Here is a 24,676-nt window from a genome sequence, read left to right as displayed (position 1 = left end):
CTTGTGTTGGTGATGTCCGGGTACTAGGTGGTTTCGATGTGCACACTGTTTACTTGGTTGAGTTTGGCTAGGTACGGTACAATATACTTATACAATTATAAGACTAATTTTGTCACAACATATTTTAAAGTTATTAACATTTTAAACATTTATTCGAACTATCTAAGACAATTATTATGAAAGTAAACTTTTATTTTAAAGTTACCACTTTTTTATATTGTGATCATATGAAAGTGATGATAGTTGTAACTAAGGTTGGCGAATATGATGTTTTAACATGTATGTGTAAATAGTTTAAAGCCAATTTTAACTAAAAATATAGTAAGTTCAATTTTATCAAATGTGGTATGCCGTCTTAGCTCAGTGGTAGAGCGCATGGCTTTTAACCATGTGGTCGTGGGTTCGATCCCCACAGACGGCGTCAAATGTGAATGGAATGTATACTCTACATATACTATCTTTTTTGATCAAAACCAAGAGGGCGACAAGAGTGTCTTTTGCAGATATGCCAATTCCCACAGATGGCGTTAAAGGTGAATGGAAATATGTGGAGGAATTTATACTCTACATATACTTTTTTTTAATATTTTTATGTCTTTAAGTATAATTTATTATTATTTATCTATATAGGTCTAGGTACCCCATGTTGAGGAGATAGATTCCCTAAAAGAGGAAAATGTTAGACTGAAAGAGGAGGATCAAAACCAAGAGGGCGACGAAGGGGAAGGAGAAAGAAGTTCTTAACCTCGTGAATTGTAGGCATCCCTTCATTGACAGAATCACTTAACCTCCTTCCAAGGCAGTGGAAAGCCCCTATGGTATGCTATGATGGTAGCACGAACCCAGATGAACATGTGTAAGTCAGCCTTTACTCAACACATGACTCTGTCTTGTACAAAACAGAAGTCGTCATAACATGATACAATTTTAGTTCACTTCATTCAAAAATGAAATCTTCAAAGCATGGTACGATTTTAGTTCATTTCATTCATAACTGGAGTCATCTCATGTTGTGATGATTTCACTTTATATATTTTTAACAAAAGTCGTCATTACCTTACATGACTCTAGTTCATCTATAGTGGAATCAATTCAACTTAACACGACTCCTTAGTTATGAAGTCGTGACAACTTGACACAACTTATCCATGTGCGATTTTTTTTTTTTAACTTGCATCATTATGGTTATTTCAACATGAAATTAAACTAGATTGGTGAAAATGATAAAAATTGATATAAGAAAAGTTTAGAAAATACAAAAAGAATAGAAAGATTGTAGAAAAATAGTGAATTTATTTGAATTTAACCTTTTTCTTTTAGATTTAACCATTTTTTTAAATTTAACCCTTTTTAATTATAAAAATATCTTAAAAATGGATAAAGATAATTAAAAAATTTATTGATAAAGATAAAATGGATAGTGATATATTCATTTAAAAAAAGTTACTTAATAGTTATTAAAAACAATATCCTTTATTAATAGTTATAGATAATAATAATAATAATAATAATAATAATAATAATAATAATAATAATAATAATAATAATAATAACGAAATACATAAATAAATAATATTAAACTTTGAGATTTCACTTAAAAAAATATAAGGTCCAATTCCAAGTTCTAATGTCTCATTGAAAAATTATTTTGGAATTGAATATCTGGTAAATAAGAATACCTAAAGCGATGTTGTCAATTTTCCCACTTTTTCAAATTTTTAATAGCTTATATATTCTCTCCTTTAGAAATATATTTAACATTACTATTCTTTAAAACATATAATAATATTTATTTCCTGAATCCGAGCAACCATATATGTGGCCAGAACTTGGGTTATTTCCAACTAATAACACCAAACCGAATGATTATATATCAATCCTTTGACCTCCATCCATTTATGAGGTGTATATAATTTGGTGCCATCTAAGAAAAATAGGAAAAACAATATTCACAAAAAAATTAAACCAACCAAAATCCAATTTCTTAGACTTAATTTTAAAATTGACACAAAATTATGTATTACACATTGAAAGCATTAGTAGTAGTATCATTTTAGGGCGAAGGAAAGATGGAACAGAAAGAAACCATGCGTGAAAAAATATGGCATCATGTCCCACACTTTAGTGCAAACCTAACTTGAAGCACACCTAACCAACACAATGGAAAGGACGATTCCTTAAAGAGGCCATAAGGTGAGTCTTCTACTAGGTTTTTATCACTCTTCATTTCCCTCCACCATCTACCCCAATTAAAATAATACTTAAAATTCTCATTTATATGTTACCATATTGTGATGATATTCGATAAGCAATTAAGAAAAGAACACGAGCACGAGTCTTAAAATAAAGTAAAGATGTCATCAATATAGTATTGTAGCATGTGAAGTTATGGTCAACTCGAAGCAATAGTTGGAATTTCCTATGACCAGGGAGCATAGAAATTCTATTTAATTTGTTACTCTGACTTCAAAATTTGAATTTTTACTAGTATTGTCAACCCGATTCACCATATTTAAATATAGGATTAAATATGTTGGTTCTCCCTTAATTTTAAGTAAATTTTAGAACTAGTTAATCTTGAAATTTTGGACCAATTTAGTCTTTAATATTTTAAAATATGTAGATTTAGTCATTTTAATCAAAATTTGGTAGATTTATTTGATGTTTCGTACACAATTCATGGTTGTATTTAAGTTGTTTATACTGTTTGACACATTTTTGCTTTAATGTTAAGTCAAATACTATTATGAAACGCGTTTGAAATGTCAAATAAACTTAACAAAATTTGATTAAAATGATTAAATCTACACATTTTAAAAAATGAATGACTAAATTAATTCAAAATTTTGAAATAAATTAATTATAAAATATACTAAAGTGACAAAAACATATTTAATGTTTAAATCTACATGAGAGGAAAGTGTGCAAATCGTATATTTAAATCCACCGCATACAACTATATCAAAATGAAGTTGAATTATCGAACTTAAATATTAAAACAGTTAGATATTGCTAGTTGCTTGTGGTCCTCGATGCTTTAATTCATAGGAGTATCATCCTAATCTATAATTCAATTTTCGTTTTTAATATATAGTATTGCTTAATTGTCATGCATGGGTTGCACTCATCTCAATCGTAGTACAGCGAAGAGACTGAGATGGGGGTAGGTTTAATATAATAAGGCAACAGACGGATAAAAGTATACAACTAGTTGAGTTTTTGTTGCTAATTTGTTTATTGGGAATTGTACGTATTTTTAATTTATATGCATATTTATATAATATAAGCAAAATAGAAAAGTTATTAGTTAATAAATTAATAAAAGAATATCTAGAAAACAGAACATGTATTTTATGAGTTAACGTGAGAATATCATAAAAATTCAATAGTTTTGTTTGTTAATTATCTCAACATTCATTCTTGATTTTGAAATTACAAATTTTGATTTTTTTTTTTTGTAAAGTATTCAAATATTAGTGTATTTGACTCTTTATTTTCGAGTATGTTAACTTATGTTTTTGTTTAAAATTTTATCTCAACAATGTTTATTTTTTACTACGAAATACTGAATCATTAATAATTGGAATTGGGGTTTGGTGTTGTGGATAAAAATTTGATATAATCCTTTTGAAATGGCATTATATTATTTTGATGTATTAATCCATGTTTCATATTTATATCGAGTGTACGAAGATATTATAAACAATTTAAATTTTACTTTAAAATACATTTAAAATACTAAAAATATTTAAAAAAATAGATTAAAATGATTATATATATATTTTTTATTTTAAAATTTTAAAACAAAATTATTCTAATTTAAAAACTAAAAACATAATTAATGTTTAATTCTCTCGCAACTAACATAATTGTTTTGGAAGTAATTCTATTTTTTTTATAATTCTCATAAAAATAGCTTAAAGTATTTTTTGTTGTGATATTTTTATCTGAACCACTCTTAAGTATATAAGTAACAAAAAAAACATTATATTCTTGCCTCCCAAATATATAATATTTTAATGACAGAAATTACTCTTGAATAGAGATGGCAAATAAACCCGTCCCCGTGGGTATTGTCCGAACCCGTCCCCGTTTTGACGGAGAATCCCCGCATTGACTGGGTATGGGTATGGGTATGGGGAATCCCCGACTTTTTCAGTTGGGTATGGGGATGGGTATGGGGATGTACATATACCCGCCATAATACCCGTCCCCGCCATATCTCCATTCTCGTTTAAATTATTAAAATATTCACAATTAATCAAGTAACTCCTATATATATATATATATATTTTTTTTCTATTGTTTTTTCTTTTAATTATTTCATTTGTCATGAAAGTCATTCTCATCTCCAATATATTTTTTATCTTATCATAACCTTTATGTAATTATGTTAAAATGATGTATGTTAATAAAAAAAAATATTATGCCTCACATTTGAATATTTATATTATTTTTTAATATTTTTATTTATTATAAATTTTCCTTTCACATGAGAATGTTTATACTCTCAATTTAAGGTAATATAAAAAAAATTCTTTACTTATTATTATTATTATTATTAATTTTTATTTAATTTGAAGAACTCTTTTGTTTCATTAAAATAATTTTTGTTATTTTTCAACCATTAAGTATACATGTTGATATTTGAAAAGTTTTCTTAGTTCTCTAAGATATTTTTCGTCTTATCATACCTTAGTTATACATTTGATTTTCTTTGTGTGATTTTTTTCGATAGTCTCTCAAATTATTTCTAAAACACACATTTGTTAGTTTTTTAATATTTTTATTTATTGTTTTTATTTTTATCATGTAGAATAATATTTCGATATATTCTATCTAATTATTTTTTATTTTATAACTCATTATTAATCATAATGTAATTTTTTCACTTTAAATTCTGTTTGAAGTGGTTAAAATTATATATATATATATATATATATAATGATATTTAGGAATAATATATGATAATTCACTACAAAAAAAACATGAAATGGTGACTGATTTAGTTAGTAACCCATATCAGTCATTATTTTTCGTCATTGGTGGTAGTAGTTGATTTATTGTCTGAATCAATGACTAAATTAGTGACTGATTCAATGATCGAATCGATACTTGATTTAGTGACCAATTTAATTACTAATTTATTTGTAATTTAATGACAAATTTTTTGGTCACTAATGATATTTCTATTTAATTTTAACCACTTCAAACGTAATTTAATAATTAGTTCTCTAAGGTATTTTTCATTTTATCATACCTTAATTATACATTTGATTTCCTTTGTGCGATTTCTTTCGATAGTCTCTCAAATTATTTCTAAAACACACATTTGTTAGTTTTTTAATATTTTTATTTATTGTTTATTTTCATCATGTAGAATAATATTTCGATATATTCTATCTAATTATTTGTTATTTTATAACTCACTATTAATCATACTGTAATTTTTTTCACTTTAATTGTATAAATAACTTTTATTTACTACAATATAAAAATTTAATGTAATTGCTATGAATATTTTTTCGTCACTATCCAACATATATTGAAGTTCAAAAGATACAAAATCTATGTCAAAATTTTATTATTATGTTTATTATTTGTTCTTTGTGTCATTTTGATCAAGTGATGTATTATAACTTTTATTAATGTATAAAAAAGAGATTTATTATAATTTAAAAAAATTGAAGTAAACAAACATTTAAAATATATTTTAATTTGAATATTTGTTTTTCTTTTATTATTATGTTTTTAATTTGTTCTTTGTGTCATTTTGATCAAGTAATATATTATAACTTTTATTAGTGTATAAAAAAGAGATTCATTAGAATTTAAAAAAATTGAAGTAAACAAACATTTAAAATATATTTTAATTTGAATATTTGTTTTCCTTTTATATTTTTTTTGAAATATTTTTTAATTTTATCAACTAAGTTCATCAATGTTGTAGTTTGCAAATTTAATAAATGTTTTGGTTCACATGAAATTTTATATGGTATTCTAATATAAAATGTAAACAATTATAATTTATTTTAAGGTATTTGGCATCGAAGAAAATCCTCCTAATATTGAATATTTCATAATATTATGTTTTCTTTACCGTAATTTTTTTTCTTTTATAAAAATTAATATTGAAGTAGTTAGAACACGGGTATGGGTATGGGTACGAGATTATACCCGTTACCCAGTGGGGATGGGGATGAGAAAAAAGTTTGATACCCGTTGGGTTTGGGTATGGGATGGGGATGAATTTTTTATGCGGGGATGGGTATGGGATAGCGAAACCCGTCCCCGCCCCGCCCCGTTGCCATCCCTACTCTTGAATCCCATAATATGTATTCAGCATCAAGAATTGATGATAAAGCAATTATATATGTATTTGCTTTTATTATTTTTCTCTCAAATAATATATTCTGAATAAAAAAATGTTTTGGTACCAGTTTATTTGATAAAAAATTGATGATAAACCAATTATATATGTATTCTTTTTATTATTATTCTCTCAAATAAGATATTATGAAAAAGAAAATTCGGTACCAGTTTATTTGTTATTTTTAATAAAACCAGTTTTATTTATATATAAACTAACGTATTTATAAAATAAGGAAAACAAAAATTATCAATTAATAAATTGAGAAAGATAATGTGTAAAAAAAGGTTACATTAAAAATTGCATGAAGAAAAGAAACAAATAAAATAAAAATTGTATGAAAAAAAAATACGCCCACCGTGGGGCTCGAACCCACGACCACAAGGTTAAGAGCCTTGCGCTCTACCAACTGAGCTAGACGGGCAACTTGTTATAAATATGAACTCACGACCACAGATTGAAGAACCTTGCGCTCTACCAACGGTTAACTTGTTACAAAACTGAACATAAAATTCCTACACTCTGTATTGTTCTACACAATCCATTTTTTTCTGATTGCTGGTGCTGCCTAATGGCAATAGGCGGAACAGTTGCCGGTATATACACGCTTTCTCCACCACTCTCTTCCTTCATCCCCACGCGCCTGTTCTCACGCTCTCATTTCGCTGCAAAGCTTCGATGTCCTCCTTCCATTCGACTTCGAGCTTCTTCTACTGCCGTCATCGACACCGAAACCAATCCAACGGTAACGCTTCTTCTCCCTCCGATTGAATTTCCTTTTGATGCACATATTAATTTTCGTCAAAAACTTGCATGAGGAACGTAATTTTTGTGTTTAGGAATCCGTCGTAGTTGAAAAGGAAGTGAGCAATAGCAGCAACCCGTTGGCTTGTCCTGTGTGTTATGATTCCTTGACATGGACTGGTGGTTCTGGTTTGTCCGTGTGAGTTAATTTAATAATCAATTATTTGCTTCCGCTATATGTGTGAATTTGGTCGCTTCTGCTCTTTTGTATTCGTTGTGATAATTTTTTTGATGCAGAGATACAATCAGCGGGTCTAGTTTTCGATGTGGCACATGTCAGAAAAAATATGTTGGTAACCAAACGCACATTGATCTCACCGCAACAGGTGGAGCTAAGAGCTACGGTGAAACGATGCCTGCTTCCACAGAGCTTTTCAGGCATTCTAGTTCTCTGTCTTCTTTTTTTCATATGAAGTGTTTTTTTATTGTTCATGATCAATGTAGTTGTATTTGATGATCTTAGAGAATGGTTTTGTTTGCCTTTAAGTTATATTCCTACTATCTGAAGATATATATCATATGCATATGAAGATTAGTTTGTTGATAATGGCACTCTGCGACTTAAGTTAACAGTATAGTTGTTTTGCTGTCTAAATGTTGTGGAATCGATTTGCCACTTACATGCATACTGATTGTTTGTTGAATCAGGGTGCCATTGATATCATTTCTCTATGAGAGGGGCTGGCGTCAAACCTTTTCTGTGTGGGGTGGTTTTCCAGGTCCTGAGAAAGAGGTTAACTAAATGTCCCAGTTCTCAATAACAATTCCTTCTTAATGAAACCATATTATTTATTTTATTTTGTTAGAAAATATGAAAAATATCAGATGATATCTTCTTAGATTATCTAAGATGATCTCTTAAAATTTATTCTTCTTTTATATTTTATTAATTTTTTTCTTATTTAATTAAGATAATTTTAATTGTATGTATATTTGATTAGAATTAGATTTATTGGAATTTATTTTGTAGGCATATCATATCATGTATATAAAAATATCCTATAATCATGAGTGTTCAATTTATATAAAATCAACTTTGTTGTCTAATTCATACACATGCTTCCATTTGTAAGTGGTATACACAAGGTTTAAACTTAATTATTTGTGAATGGAAGCTGCACATCCTTTTCTGTAATAAAAATAAGGATTATTTAGTTTGTAAACCTTGGGTCGTTTACTTGCTTCAATGAGGAAGCAAATATATTGAGCTAAGACATTGGGCCTAATGGAGGTGCCAACAATGATAATAATGCCTTCTGTCATGTTTGGTATTGTGTTCTTGAGAACATCAATGTTAACATCATCACTGGTTTTAATCTCCTTGGAAGAGGGTGCAAAGCCTCCGTAACTTGTACAGAACTCCACAAAAGCCTTGAACTATTCAAATCCATAATGCCATCTGATTAAATGCTTCTTTTAGGGACTCTTGCTCAAGGTACACAATGAAAGTTTTGCACCATCTTCTAAAGAGGAGACTAAAACCAGTCAGAAGGCATTCGCTTCCTCATGGAGGTGAGTAAGAAATCTGATGTTCACCAGCTACACAATCCTGATTTTTTTTTTATTAGATATGTTGCTTTTATTTGCAAATTATTAAGTCAATACCTTGCATTTACAGAATTATAAATAGTCGTTATTTCTCTTGCAGCGAGATGTTCTTTCAATAGTTCTAAATAGGTCATCCCACTAGCATGTTGCAGCTTTATATTTATAAGCTAAAAGTTTGAACATATCAAACTAGGCAGAAATAATTTATCCGGATTCAATTAGCTATCCATATTCATATTAGCCAATGTGCTCACTCTTAGCTCGTGGATGTCCAGAGAGCTATATCAATCAATTTGTTTTTGTTTACCTTTGGGTGATTGGTGGAAAGAATATTAATTTAGATATGGTGCTGCAAAATATAAGATAAAATTATATGAAATACTAATGAATCTGTCTTCTATTGTCTTATGTACTTTTATATTGGAATTATCTTGTTAATGTATGACTTCTTTATGCTTGTGTGTTCTTCAACAGTTAATCACGCCTTCTACTTAATTTGTCTGCAGTTTGAATTGATGAAGGGTTTCCTAAAACCAGTATTGGAAGGAAATATAGTTGATGCTAGTTGTGCAAGTGGATTGTTTTCAAGATTATTTGCAAAAAGTCAACTGTTTTCTTTTGTTGTTGCTCTAGACTACTCAGAAAACATGTTACAGCAATGTTATGAATTCATTCAGCAGGAAGAGAACTTCCCAAAAGAGTACTCTGTTTATATTTCTAAACATAGAAATTATTATATCTAACTTTTGATTTCATAGTTCTAAGAGAACTATTTAAGCCATCTTTTATTCATATTACAATTATATTTAGTTAATATTTATTTTTTTAGGAACTTAATCTTGGTTAGAGCAGACATATCTAGGCTTCCCTTTGTTTCTAATTCTGTTGACGCTGTGCATGCTGGCGCTGCTCTACACTGTTGGCCTTCACCATTGGCAGCTGTAAGTGAATAATTATTCTCTGATTGGATTTTGCAGAAAATGTTTCATTTGTTTCAAATACCTGTGACAGTGGCTTGAGAAAAATTATAAATTCTTTAGCCATGGTTTTTGAGATGTTTACAACGTTTTTATATTAATCTGTAGTAAATGGAATCCCTTAACGTGTATGTAGTGTTGTGTCAACAACTACAAAAACATGTTTCAAAATTTTAATCATGCTAGCAGATTTAAAATATAAGCAATTTTTTCAAGGGTTACCTTAATATTATGGATAAATTACTTCTGCCGATTTATCACACAGTAGTATGCCTAGTTTAGTCAGATGGTCATGCCTTGCATCACTCTGTGACTTCACTTTCTTTCTGTGTGATCTATTTTAACAGGTGGCTGAAATAAGTCGAGTTTTACGACCTGGAGGTGTATTTGTTGCAACCACCTACATACTTGATGGTCCTTTTTCTATTATCCCATTTCGAAGTACATTACGGCAGGTATTAATTTTGAATAATGTTTTTTATACAACATTTTTTTAGACGCTTACTAATTTTCTTATCTGTGCCTCCATTATATCAACCATTTTATTCCACACTTCTTTTTCTTCTCTTTTCTGTAAAACCAATTGCATAAATCTGTTCTATGATGATAATTTCTCTAAAATTTTTTAGCTTGAGTTTTTCTCTGTAAGTGTTGGCGGGCTCCGTCTGTATTGATAAAATCAGTAAGAGTAACCAGATTTACTTTGCTTAATTGTTTTTGTTGTTTTTTTTTCCTTAATTTGAATCTGCTAGCTTCAATTCAGTTTCTCAATTATAAGAAGTCGGTGGTAATTTAGTTCCTTAATGATATGAGAAGATATCAATCTAGAGTATTACGATTGTGCGTGGAATAGTGATTTTTATTTCAGATTCCATGTCAGGGTTAAAATTTTCGTCGACTCAATCTTTTCAGGCACTAAAATGAATGTTTATTGTGTTAACTTTTACCATTTATTTTTATTTCTATAAGTTGAGTAGTGGAATATTTTTTTATCGTTTTAGAATATAAGGCAAGCATCTGGGAGCTACATCTTCCTCTCTGAACGTGAACTTGAAGATCTCTGCAGGACGTGCGGGCTGGTTGGGTTTAAATGCATTAGAAATGGGCTTTTTGTGATGATCTCTGCTAGAAAGCCCAGTTAAAAAAGTTTGAGTTTCGGGTGCTCTGTTTGCTGCCTTGAACACATTTTTGCTGAAGCCTACATATTCTTTCCATAGGCTAAGTTTTCAATCTTAAGCAGACAAAATGGTGCATGTTGATCTGATTAAATTTGTGGTTTGACTTGGTAATAAATTAGGCTTCATAATAATCAAACCATATTACACCAGATGGATTATCTGGTAAATAAAGCAAAAAGAAATATTTTTGCTGGATTAATCTCATATGTAGAGTAGGTTTACCAGTACTGTAAAAACTGTACGAATAAATTTTGGCCACCAAATTATTTTATCATAGGTTGCAGTTTTAAAATACAAAATTATAATTCAATATCATCTAAATAACTTTGTCAATAATTTTTCTTAAGGTGCCTGTAAAAAGTGAAATTTATTTAATTCTTTAGTGAAACGGAATTAGTTTTAATAAAATAAAACAATACTTAGGAGATGGAAATAAACATTCACAGAACTCCAGAGTCAATAGTCAAAAAGTAAAAGGTGTAGAACGTTTTCTAGACTGTGACGAAGTGTTTGTAAAAGATCAGTATTGAAAAAAAAAATTAAAAGTTCTCAATGTTTATAGGAAAAAACAATAAAATAAATTAATGTTTGAATAAACTTTGTTTTGAAGGAATGATTATTTATTGCCACGTGTTTTTTTCGGGCTTGTGGGCCTATCCGCGTGGTCCGCCTCACTTTCTCATCTCTACAAATTATAAAGTTTACAAAAATTATCATCTATTACATATACGACAATAAATACAAAAAATAGTAAAGATAAATTATCTATCAACGTGACTAAACATTGTTAGCCACAATACACTTATTCTTCATATTTAGGAGAAAATATAGTATTTAGTTACGAAAAGGAAATTTTGTATTTTTGTTGAAAGTTTTGAATAAGTTGTCGAGTTGGTGGAATCTGTAATTGTTGAAGTTGAATATTTAAATGAACTTTTGGTTTTATATTGATATGACTTGAATTCGTAATACAGAAAGTTTGATTTTATGTATAGTATTTTTTGATAACTTGAAGAGTTCAATTGGAATTTGAATGCATAAAGGTGAATTGAAGAAAATTTAGAAGTGGTATGAGGACAAGAAATATTTTAAATTGCTGCCAGAAAACAATTGTATTTGATCTAATTGTATTTGATATAAGTGGAAAATATATAGGTATGGGATTTGCTATATGATTAAAGTACTTAAATTTAACAATTTGATAATGTTTTATGGTGTGATTGATCTGAATATATCGTTTAGGAAAGTTAATATTAAGTTAAATAAAATTTCAATAATAATCATTGGTGCAAAGTTTCTTGGTTTAAGCATCTGGTCACTCAGGTGATGAATATGTTGTTCAAACGATAATTAACATATGAAATGTCACACCAATTATCGTTTTTGTAAGGAGTGCGAATGAGAGATGAAAATCAATATATTTTCTTCAGGAGTATTACTAAGTGCTCTCAATCTTGAAAATTTTATAAATATTTCAAATTTTATAGAAATAAAGAAAAAAAAAATCTTATGTAGCAATCAAAATCAAAATTCACTGGTTTTACACATCTAAAAATATTTTTTTTAAAAGTTATAAATGTTTTTCCTATGACTTTTTAATAATGAAATAAATTACTAAACGGCGAATGTTAAGGACTTTCGTTTAAATCCTCTTTTGGTTGATAGACTTTAACTTGTATTTATGTAATTGAAGTGGTTTGGTCCAACATCTGTCTTCGTATTGCATTATCAATTAATGACAGACTTAGCATGTGACAAGGAGCCACAGAAATGGTTGATAATTACTTAGGGGAAAGTTTAGGAAAGAATTAACATATCAAGTTTTTTTTTATAATATTATTTTAAATATAATTATTAATTAAGTTTATCAATTAACACTCATAAATTTCATAGACACTATTTATTTGTTAGTGTAATTAATTTATAATTTTTTAATACATTTCAACTATAAATAAAAATTATATTAATCTCTATAAATAAATTAATTACTTCCAAAATACCGTAAAAACATAAAATTATGATATTTTATTAAGATATTTAAATTATCTTTAATAATATTAAAGAGTGTCTCTACTAATAAATACCAAAAACTTAGATAATAAATATAAAATATTCACATAGGAATAATCTCCTAACACTAAGTTAAATAAGAGGAATAATGAAAAAAAATAATAATATACTAAATGATCTAATATAGAGGTCTTCATATTTTTTGGTATTTTCTGGTTAGAACCCATTTTGATATCCACAATGAAACAGGGTAAAATTGGTGTTGCGTCACACTTATTATTTTTGCTTATTAATTTTTTTAATATATGGATGACATTCTTTTATGAATGAGGACAACGAGGAAGACAATGTTACAAGATGGATGAAATTAAGTAAATTCGATGATTCAAAAGGTTATCATTAAGATGGACAAACTCTTATTGAGTATGTGAAGTTTTTGAAAGGAAGACTTATCAATTAGAGTTGCTTAGTGGATGAGTCATCTAAATTTTTTTTAACATGAAATATTTTCAATTTCCATTTCTATTAGTGTGTTTTTTTCCGAAGGATTTCTGATGAGGCATAATAAGGTTGCAAATAAAGGTGTATTTTGAAGTTGAAAGTCGACAATGGTAATTGTATAGTCACACATTTAATCATTGATCGAAGTAGAAAAAATTCAAAATCGACAAGAAACGATCATAATAGCCTGATCACAATATTAATCACTGATCGAAGTAAATGAAATTCATAATCAACAAGAGATAATCATAATCATTTGGTCATGATCTTAGTTGTTGATCAATGTAGTTGAAATCATCAATAGACAGTCATGATCTTCCAATCAGTCTTAATTGTTTAAAGAGGTAGTTGAAAATCGATAAGAGACAATCATAATTGCTCAATCACAATCTTTATTATTAACCGAAGTAGCTGAAAATCGACAAGAAACGATTATAATCATTCAATCATGATCTTATTTGTTAATTGAAGTAATTGAAAATCGATAAGAAACGATTATAATCATTCAATCATGATCTTATTCATTAATTGAAGTAATTGAAAATCGATAAGAAGCGATCATAATCAGATGATCACGATTTTAATTGTTGAGTGAAAATAGATGAAAATTGACAAGAGACTATCAAATTGTCTCATCATAATATTAATTATTGATCAAAGTAGAAAGAGGTGGTTAAAATCAACAAGAGACAATCTTATTTCAAAGAATTTAAATTGATTTTACAATTATGAAAAAAAAAGTTATTAAGTGCCAATAAACTATTAGAAAATTTGAATATTTTTTTTGCATACGTCTATACTAAATTAAATGAGCATTGATCCCAAAGTAAAAACAAAAGAGTAATTGTTAGAGTTAGAGACGTTTTCAACTTGCATACTTGATCGTATGGGAAATCATGTTTGAAGTACACAGATTGTTAAAAGTTTGTCTTAAACCCTAAACATATATATTACCTTAAAGTAAAATTTGGAAAAAAGCTTGATGTCCTCTCCTAGGTTCAAAAGTTATTTTATCTTCTTGTCTGTCTCCACATAATCCGTACTTTATTCACCTCTTATTAATTTATATTTAATGAGTAATTATGATATTTTCATCAAGATATTTATATTACTTTTTCTCTATTAATAAATACAATGAATCTAAATAATAAATATAAAATATTTATATAAAAATAATCCATAAACATTAGATTAAATAAGAGGATAATAAAGAAAAAATATAACACATTAAATATTCTATTTTATTTTAGATGTCCCAATATTTATTAATTAGAATAAATTTACAATCAATACTGAGTGTTGGTCGATTAACATTTGTTTCGATACATTACCCTTCTTTTAGGCCGGCCACTTTTATATGGTTATAGAACGCTTTTGAATTTTATTGATCTAAGTAGATCACAAGGAAATTTCTTTCCCGAACTAGGTTCTTTTACTCTTCAAGCACAATTATCATCATCTTTTTCTGATCTTTCATGTTGTTTGATGTAAGAATCCAATTTTTTTAAGAATTAATACTTAATAATTGTTTTCTTGTTTTTCAGATTTGTATATTTATTTATAATAAATAACTTTATTAAAAATTTATATTTTTTTATAAACTCATGTCAATATAAATTTAAAAAATATATTTAATTTAATATTTATAAATTAATCAAGAATAAAAGATTTGAAGAGTAATTATAATAAATAAGATAATTTAAATATTTTTTAATTATGGTAATAGAAAAATGATCATAATAAAATATTGTAATTATTGTTATTTTGTGTAAAATTAATTTTGATAAATGTATATTAATTTGGTTAAAATAATTTATGTTATTTTTTTTAGATAATAAGTTAGAAAAATAAAATAAAATAATATTATGATTGTAGTGAAAATATTTGAAAATAAATTTAATGTGAAGTTAAAAGTTAGTAATATGAATGTAAAATATTTATGTTTATTTTCCGATCCTCTCTCTCTCATATATATATATATATATATATATATATATATATATATATATATATATATATATATATATATATATATATATATATATATGTTTATGGGAGATATAAGACAAATTACATTTCTTATGACTTCAGTTTACTGTTTTAGTTTAATTATGATAATAATGTAAAAATATAATTTTTAAAATTATGTTTACAAAAATAATTAATACTGAAATTTTTTTAAATTGTTATAAAAAATTTAAAAAGTAATTATTAATTTTAAATATTTTTATTAAATGTTTCTATAAATATTTTTGATTAAAATATGTTATTTTAATTTATTCATTTTAATATTTTTTCTAAAATAAATCTAACTCATCTAATTATAATTTAAATTATTTTTAAAATCAAGAACAATTTGACAATCTTGTTTTTATTTTCATTAAACTTAATTTTTAATCCATCACATCCTTAAATCATTCACAAACTTTCATACAAACTTTACTTCTAAATCCACTTAAATCCCTTACATTGTGTTCTTTTGGGTGGATGTGTACTATTCACAAGGAATGGGAAGCGATGATTAGGAGTGAGTAGTGTGTTCTTTTGGAGGTGATACAAGGTGATGAAAGGAGATGATTAGGAGAATTCACTGAAAATTTAATCTCATGATCTAGGATGAGATTAGACGGTGACACATTTGGATTTACCAAATTACCCTTCATTACTTAATTTTTGCTACATGTGATTTAGTTGTTAAAATCAACACACATGATTTCAATTCACTTTTTTAATTACATGTTAACTATAATAATAATAATTTATTATGGTTATAATAAAAATTTATTACTTCTAAAATTACTATTAAAAAGAAAAATGTAGTTTCTATGTAAATAAATTATTTTTCATCTTATATATTAAATTTATTTTTCATACAAAATATATTGTATTATTCATTTCTTTATAAATAATTTTTTTATATTTTCAATCATTCAATACAATTTATAAAATAATTTTAAATTATTTATATGTAATTTTATATTACGTATAACAATAGAGACATTTTTTGTAATCTAGTTTTTTTTTTCTATTAAATTTTTTTTTAATATGTCATATCAGTCAATTCAGTTACAAACTCTTAAAAATTTCACTCTCTAATCCACTCTAAAATTACCTAAGGGTATGTTCACTTGGTAGAATAGATTTAAGAAAGTGTGAAGATGAATTTGTGTTGATTTGAGTGGATGAATATATGTGTTTTTTTTGAGTGAATTTAGAGGATGAAAAGAGTGGATTTGAAGATGAATTTTGTGAAAATTACTGAGTGATTTGATTGATATAATAGATTAAAAAAAGTTTTAATAGATAAAAATTTAAAAATTACTAAAATATCCTTGATGGTAAAAATAAAATAAAATGATAATTAGATGAATTAAAAATATTAAAATTTAACAATATAGTAATTAGCATTAATTATTATACATATTTATATATATTTATATTATTATTAATTAATTATAAAAATTATTATACATATTATTATATACAAATATATTATTAGTTACTACATATATTATTAATTATTATATATATATATACATAAATATATTATTAATTATTATTATATATATTATTATTTATTATTATATATAATAAATTAATAATAATAAATAATATAATAGTAAAAAATAAATAATAGTAATAATAATTAATAATAGTATATTATGATTAATAATTATATAAATATAGAAAAGGCATAAAAGTAAAGTGGGTTTAAATTTGTTTAAATCTTCATATATACGAGTGGATGGATTTTAATAACAGAGAACGCGCAAATTCATCTTTGCTTTTCTGCTTGAATCATTCAATGAGAACGTGCAAAACTTTTTACATCCATTTTCGTAATTCAGTGCCTTGTTATTATCTGTTCAAACGAACATAACCTAAATCTCTTAAAAGAAACAACACCAACTTCACCATTTAATCCTTCCGATCTTTCCCTCTCCTTTTCCCTCTAATCCTTCCGTTTACTTAAAATGAAGAACACAAACTTCACCCTCTAATATGTTCAAATTCATCTTCTTCATCTCCTTAAATCAATTTTTACAAGTGAACACACCCTAAAACTTTTAATTTTGAAAAAAAAAAGGTTAGTAATAAAGGTCTAGTAAACAAAGAATGAAGAATAAGATGAATTAAGAGAATTGATTTCAATTAAATTTGGCAAATGTTGATTTATATAGTTAAAATTTTATTTATTTATTTTAACTTATTGCACACAAAAAATATTAAATTAAATTATTTTAGCCAAATAAATATACATTTATCAAATATTAATTTTACAAAAAACAACCATAATAATTGCAATGTTTTATTATGATAATTTTTCAATTATCACAATTACAATAAATTTAAATTATCTTATTTATTATATTCATTCTTCAAATTTTTATTCTCAATTAATTTATAAATATTAAATTATCTTATTTATTATATTCAATTTTCAATTTTTTATTCTCAATTAATTTATAATTATTAAATTAAATATATTTATTAAATTTGTATTAAAAAAATATGAATTTTTAATAAAGTAATTTATCATAAATAAATATATAAATCTGTAAAACTATAAAAAGATGTTGCTAATAATTCGTTCATTCAAAAACATAATTTCATATATAATCTGCAAAATTAGAAGAAGTACGATGAGAATTTAATCTTTCGAAAAAAAATATTGTACTTGAACAGTGGAAGGGTCTTGAGGAAAAAATTTCATAAGTTCTACCCTGGTCAATAAAATTTAAAAGAGGTTTATAAGAATAATAAAGTTCCTTTTACCATCTCAAGGACATACACGTACTATACCAACACTACTAATCTTGTGTTCTTTTACACATATTTACTGTACATAGGAGTGTGAATGTGGGCCAGTCCAACATGTTTAGGTCAAGTCCACATAATGTAGGCTGGTTTGTCCCACATTTTAAATGTAGACTGAAATGTTTGGTCCGTCTCGCGTAACTGCAGACCTGCAGGTCAAGTCGTTTTATTTTTATTTTTTAATTTTTAAGATAAAACTTTCAATGTTCACAAAATTGGATAACTTTAAGAAATTCACAAAATTAAGCAAAGACTTTGGGAAAGTTTGATGATAAATTGATAATTTAACATTTTAATCATGTTCTTACTATGACATACACAATTTATTCTTTAAATTTTAGCACAGTAAAAAATACATAATACTTGTCTTTCTTAGTCATATAAGATTTATTTTGAAACGTTAATGGAAGAGTCTATAAAAAAAGTAACTGATATACTGTAAATTTTTATTATTTATTTATTCTTATTATTATTTTTGTTTATGCGGACTTGCAAATTCACTATCCTGGCCCGCCCCGCGTTATTTTTACAGGTCTGCGAGTTGGCCCGATGGGCCAAACTCATATTACCACCCCTAATTGTACAAATAAATTAAGAAGCAACGATTAGAGTGTAATAATCGTGTTCCTTTGCGTGCAAAGAGGAAGAGTTTGGAAGTGATGGATAACAAGATTGTTATGAAATCCCATCGCGCTATATGTGTGATGATTTGAGGGTGATCAATGATCATTTATTAAATTACCCTCATACGAATTAATATTTCATGCACAAGTATGTGCCGTGGTGTGTTGAGGAAAAAAGCACTGGGTCGATTCAACAATATTGTAGAAGGAGTGGAATCGTTATAGAGAGGATGAAATCGATTCCATATTCTTGTATAGTGTGGTTTGGAACGATTTCCTCCATCATGGATCGATTCCATGATTATGTAACATGGTTTGGAACGATTCCCTCCATCATGGATTTATTCCATGCTTCTATAATGTGGTTTGGAACGATTTTCTTGGTTTGGATCTGATTGCATGTAATTGCTTTTTTACTTCTTTTTTTATTTGTAGGAACGTGTAAATATTTAATTTATTTTCATACCAAATATATTGTATTATTTATTTATTTTTAAATAATATTTTTAAAAAAGTGTAATTGATTGAATAAAAATTGAAAAAATAATTCTAACTAATCTAAATATAATTTTATATTACTTTCAACATAAGGACAATCTAATAATCTTATTTTTATATTTATTAAATTTTTTTAATATATCACATTAGTCAAATTTTCACAAAGTTTCATAAAGTTCACTTTCAAAATCATCTCACAATCACCTTTAAATCCTTTAAAAAGAAAACAACAACTTTACCTTTAATCCACTGAATCACTTCCTATTCTTCTCCCTCAAATCAATGTTTAAAAAATAACACATCCCACAAATCTTTTCATTATAATGTATTAGTGTCGATCAGTTCACGCTACTATTCTGTTTCCCCCTTTTTATAATTAAAAATTTAGTATAGACGGGTAGAACAACACCGGTTATAAATTAACTAAAAAAAATCACTAATTCTATTAGGAAGATGTTAATTTTTAATTTGAATATAAAAGGAAAACTCTCCATGACCCAATTATGACGGACTGACTGACCACCTTCTCTGGTTCTACCAACTCAGTCATGTAAGTTAAATAGAACATTCTTTTCTATTTTGCAGTTAAAAAAGTGAAGGGTAATTGTTCTAATTAAAGATATTAATTAAGAAACCAGTGGACATTTACTCCATTATTTATAAATATTTTAAGATAAGATAAAACAAAGTAGAACTTATTTCTTTAAATGGATTTCATGTCTATTATCAAGATCCGAATATAAATTTTTAAAAATCACCCTCTGACTGAGACTGTTATTTCTAACGGATCAATAATGAAAAGAGAAAAAGAAAGACGAACACTCATTTGGACCACAGTGACGAAGAGAGTCTTACAGTGAATCACACTATTTGCAACCTGCTACCGCCGCAACAATAGCTTTCACACAAATGCTAACATGCAAATACATTTTTTAATACACTTTTTCATTAAAGTGTACGAAACTATAAATTATAAACAAATATGGAAGTCAAATTATTTTAAGGTTTTAATGAATTTTGCTCATTATTAATTATATATTGTTAATAATCGTACGTTAGAATATTTGTTAGTTTCTTTTATAAGTACCATTATCATTCTCATGACAGGTGCTTCGTATTGTTGCTCATTAAAAGACAAGGCAGAACTCAGTCCAACATCAATTTCTTTGTTTACAAACAAAGTAGGCTTTTTAAATTTTTATAAGCAATAAGTAGAAAATAGTTCAAGATGTATACGATAAGATTTTATAATATATCCATATCCCTTTATGTGAGTTCTTATTTTCTTTTATCAAAATTATTTTCTTTACGTTGTCTTCATTCATTTCATCTCGCTCGTACTAAGAAATATGTGAATGGATTCACGTTATACGATTTCAGCCTAGTAATATCAGACTTTGAATTTTTTTGAGTTTTGAATATGCAAATATGCAACCGTTCAATTTTGGCGAAAGAATTTCATGATACATAATAGTTTTATTCAATTTGAACATAATTGCCTCTAACAAACTTGGGATATGTAAAGATAATTTAAGGTCTTATACTTTTAAAATATTTAATTATAGTTTTTCCAGTGTATAGTTATTTCTTTCTTTCAATGCTGTTTTTTAAATTTAAAGTTTATGTTTAATCTTAATACTTTTTGTCCTTGTTTCTAAAGAAACTAAAATTTAATAAATCTTATAGCCACTAATAAATCCTAATTTGAATTTAATTTTGATGTTTTGATTTTGATATAAAAATGACGTGTCTTGATTCAATAAACTTTATTTTCATGATTCTTTTGTTATTATACTTTAATCTATTTAAATTGGTATTGATAGTAACGATGAATATTCTATTTATATTATCCTCTATTCTTTATTTTTAATTTGTTTAAAACTAAAAGTATTCATGTAATTTCCTAACATCTTATTAACATCATGCAAATGTTCGGAAGTTGAACTAAATCCAATCTATTTTTAATCTTTTATATATATATATATATATATATATATATATATATATATATATATATATATATATATATATATATATATATATATATATATATTCAAATTTGATGTTATGTTAAATACAAATATTTATAACATATACTTTATGCCTACACCACTTCAACTTAAAAAGTCATTTATCCTTACAATATACAATTTTCTCCAGTTGAAGTAACTTAGTTTGAAATTTAAACCAAATTTAGTCGTTTCTAATGAATGTGACCATATATAACAACAACTGAACTCTATATCACATGTATATTATAAATCAGACATTCTACGTTGGACTTTAGCACACCCTGTACTAGCTAGGGTTTTTCTATTTTTTATGATAAAATCTACTTGTTAAAAAAGAAATGATTAGCTATATATTTTTATGACATATCATACAGTAATTACTTCATATAATAGTTACCATTGGAAAGCATAAATAATTTCATATTATTATCTAAAATTTACTAAGCTGGACATTTTTTCCTCATCATTAATATTTTTAGTTATCAGTTCTCTTTGCAACCCCATTAAAAAATTATCATCACCATTATCATTATTATTCATAATAAGATTATCATTATGTATAATTACTTTCAGTATAGGGACATTATTAAATAATCGAATCTAATCATGCGACTACGATCATGTGGGCGAAACTAATATTCCTGTAATAATATTAGTTTTAGATCCCAACACTAAAGAAAAGATATATCACGAGCATCAAGTACAAATAACAGGAGTATGTATATATAAATATATACATATATATATATATATATATATATATATATATATATATATATATATATAAATATAATACTCCTTATACTATGAAATAAAATTAATCTCACCCTATCTACCTATACTTTAAAAAATATAAAAAAATTAAAGCAAAAAAGAAAGAAAGAAAAAAAATGATAGCTGCAAATGCTAACCACCAACACTACAGCACTAGGATCAACATCATCATGATGACGCTCTTAATTCATTGCAGTGTATGAAATTCCACGCTGCAATGATTCACCTGTTGAGTATACTGTTTACTCTCACACACGCGAGATCCTATTGATCAGAAGAACAAATCCACGCTTCCACGGCACCTTCCCTAGGGGAATTACCATTCTCCAAGTTCTTCTCATGGTTCACGCTGCTAGAAGCAGAAACCGAGATGTTGAGCTTGCACCCACCATAGTTGTTCCCATCCAAGCACCTAAACGACTCTCTTCTCCCTCCTCCAACCATGCCTCCATCTCTACAATCACCGTCACCGCCACTCCTCAGAAGCATGCCCTCAGATACCACGTGTTCATGACCCTGTGCAACCACCAGATCATGCGCATCAAGCGCGGGCATGAATAGAGACTTTGCACCAAACCCTGCAGGGACAAGAGGTTGAAGAGAATAAGAGGGGTGGAATGCGGGAATAGGGTGATGTTGCATGATATTCTGTGGGGGCTGATAGGGTAACGACAGATCAGGAAGTAGATGGTAGTTGATGGAGTTATTAGTAGGAGAAAGATTGATGGTGGCGTTGTTGTGCAACGAGGTCCTTGAAGAAGCTGAAAGCAAAGGGTTCGAGCGGAGAGGGAGGCGGCGAGAGAAGGAAGGTGAAAAGGGCGGTGCTGGGATTCCGGTGAACTCTTGAACCATGGATCTGAAATTGGTGGTGTCGGTGGTGAGAACGGTGGTGGGTGCACGCCTTGAAGCTCTGCTTCGTTTCTTGGGGTTGCGTACGAGGTTGGTGGTTTGTGGCGGTGACGAGAGTTGTCTTGCACTAGTGTTGTCGTGGGCAAGGGGTTGAGGAGCCGAGAAGCATTGGTTTATTGGTGGTGTGGGTGATGAAGAAGATGGTAGGCTTTGAGGGAGAGTGCAATTGGATTGAGATCTTTGGCCAAGGGAGTCCATGTTTAAGAAGGAATTGTGGGGGTTTTGGTTTGGGTTGGATTGTGAGAGAGCATGGAGGTAGGTTGAGGAGAGATCAAACATTGAGGGGTGAGAAGGAACAAGGGATGGTTGGGGGTGGGAGATGGAACCAAAATGATTGAGGAAGGATGGATCAGCGTGTGATGAATCGTATTCTTCATCGCTGGAAGAGATGCTTCCACTGTTACCAGAATCCATAGGTTGAGCAAAAAAGAAAGACTGAAGAAGAAATGATTTGAAATAGTGAGCAGTGAATTACGTGTATGGTGATAAAGTTTCCACGAAATCCAATTGGGAAATCGGGGTTCTGAGAAAAGGAAAAGGAAAAAAGAAAGTATGCATATAGATGTTAATGATGATGCATAATATTAGGGTGGAGAGTGGGAGGAGAAGGAGCGTAAATTAGGAGGAGGAGTGGATTAGGGTTTGAGGGAAGGAAAAGAAGGAAATGAAAGAAGAAGAAAGGTTATTTAAGCTTTTTGAAGTGAGAAAAAGAGGGTTTGAGAAGATGAAGATGATGATGGATGAAGAGAGTGAAAGGGTGGGGTCGGCATTGGAGTAGAGATAAAAGAGATGCCGGTGGCTGGCCACAGGTCAAAGTCGATGTGAATGTGAGAGGGACAGTGAGAGAAAGAGAGGTGTAAAAAAGCCAAAACAATGTGGACATGTGGTGTGAAATGTTTGCAAGCTTTTACTTAACAAGATACCTCTTATTAATCCTCTTATTACTTGGAACCATTAATAAAATAAGTCATATATATCTAATCTTTGAAAATACTATCCTTACTTCAACTTATATTCATATCCAATATCAAATATTATCCCCGTGTAATTCTTAAATATTATATTTAAAAAAACATGTTGATGGAGTAAAAGAAAGTATTTATAATATTTTTTTTCCTATTTTGATGGCTAAAATAATGTGACATTTATTGTATACTAAAATAGTAGGCTAGTTGAGGTTAAGGGATTAGAGATGAAAAGATTAGGTAGCCCTCTCTAGTGAAGTCTGTGACTTTTTTCCAACACTTACATTTTTATCATAAATTCTGTTGCATCACTTGGAAAATATTGAATCTTTTCTCAATAGTTTTTTCATTTAAAAAAAATATTTATATATATATTACTGTTTACCCTAATTCTTAAGTAATGCAGGACACCTTTTTACCGGTTAAAATGTATTAAAAGTTTAAAATTACCGTGAGATGTATTTAACAAGGAGTAACACATAATTATGTGTTTTCGAATCCTTTTTATTGAACAGCTAACAATGTATTACAGAAATCATGTTGAGAAAATGAATACTTAAGATTTTGTATGAAATATAGTTTGTTTTTATACACTCTTAACCATCTAATTAGAAATTGTTGCATACTTTTAAATTATTTATTATAAAAGTAAAAAAAAAAATCATAAGTAAAATTCTAATTTTAGGAGC

At 27.7% G+C, this 24,676-nt stretch overlaps 2 protein-coding genes and 2 non-coding genes across 4 annotated transcripts; 2 read left to right on the top strand and 2 right to left on the bottom strand.

The window, feature by feature from the left end:
• Positions 1–349: 349 nt before the first annotated feature.
• Positions 350–421, top strand: TRNAK-UUU (transfer RNA lysine (anticodon UUU)). The gene has a single exon. It is a non-coding gene; the product is annotated as a tRNA-Lys (tRNA).
• Positions 422–6,721: 6,300 nt separating this feature from the next.
• Positions 6,722–6,794, bottom strand: TRNAK-CUU (transfer RNA lysine (anticodon CUU)). Its single transcript has one exon. It is a non-coding gene; the product is annotated as a tRNA-Lys (tRNA).
• Positions 6,795–6,806: 12 nt separating this feature from the next.
• LOC114162317 (S-adenosyl-L-methionine-dependent methyltransferases superfamily protein) lies at positions 6,807–11,148 on the top strand. The gene is made up of 8 exons (XM_028046163.2): positions 6,807–7,115; positions 7,210–7,313; positions 7,412–7,552; positions 7,823–7,907; positions 9,229–9,422; positions 9,552–9,663; positions 10,047–10,154; positions 10,701–11,148. The coding sequence occupies exons 1-8, from the start codon at positions 6,942–6,944 to the stop codon at positions 10,839–10,841; spliced, it is 1,059 nt and encodes a 352-aa protein (XP_027901964.1). The 5' UTR covers positions 6,807–6,941; the 3' UTR covers positions 10,842–11,148.
• Positions 11,149–21,977: 10,829 nt separating this feature from the next.
• LOC114162408 (uncharacterized) lies at positions 21,978–23,907 on the bottom strand. The gene has a single exon (XM_028046278.2). It carries the CDS (start codon positions 23,434–23,436, stop codon positions 22,378–22,380), a length of 1,059 nt encoding a protein of 352 aa, XP_027902079.1. The 5' UTR covers positions 23,437–23,907; the 3' UTR covers positions 21,978–22,377.
• Positions 23,908–24,676: the final 769 nt, after the last annotated feature.

The sequence above is a fragment of the Vigna unguiculata genome, chromosome 9 (genome assembly GCF_037176805.1).
Source record: "Vigna unguiculata cultivar grain cowpea cultivar isolate G323 ecotype 2 chromosome 9, ASM3717680v1, whole genome shotgun sequence".
Classification (NCBI taxonomy): domain Eukaryota; kingdom Viridiplantae; phylum Streptophyta; class Magnoliopsida; order Fabales; family Fabaceae; genus Vigna; species Vigna unguiculata.
This window is presented reverse-complemented; position numbering and strand designations above follow the sequence as displayed.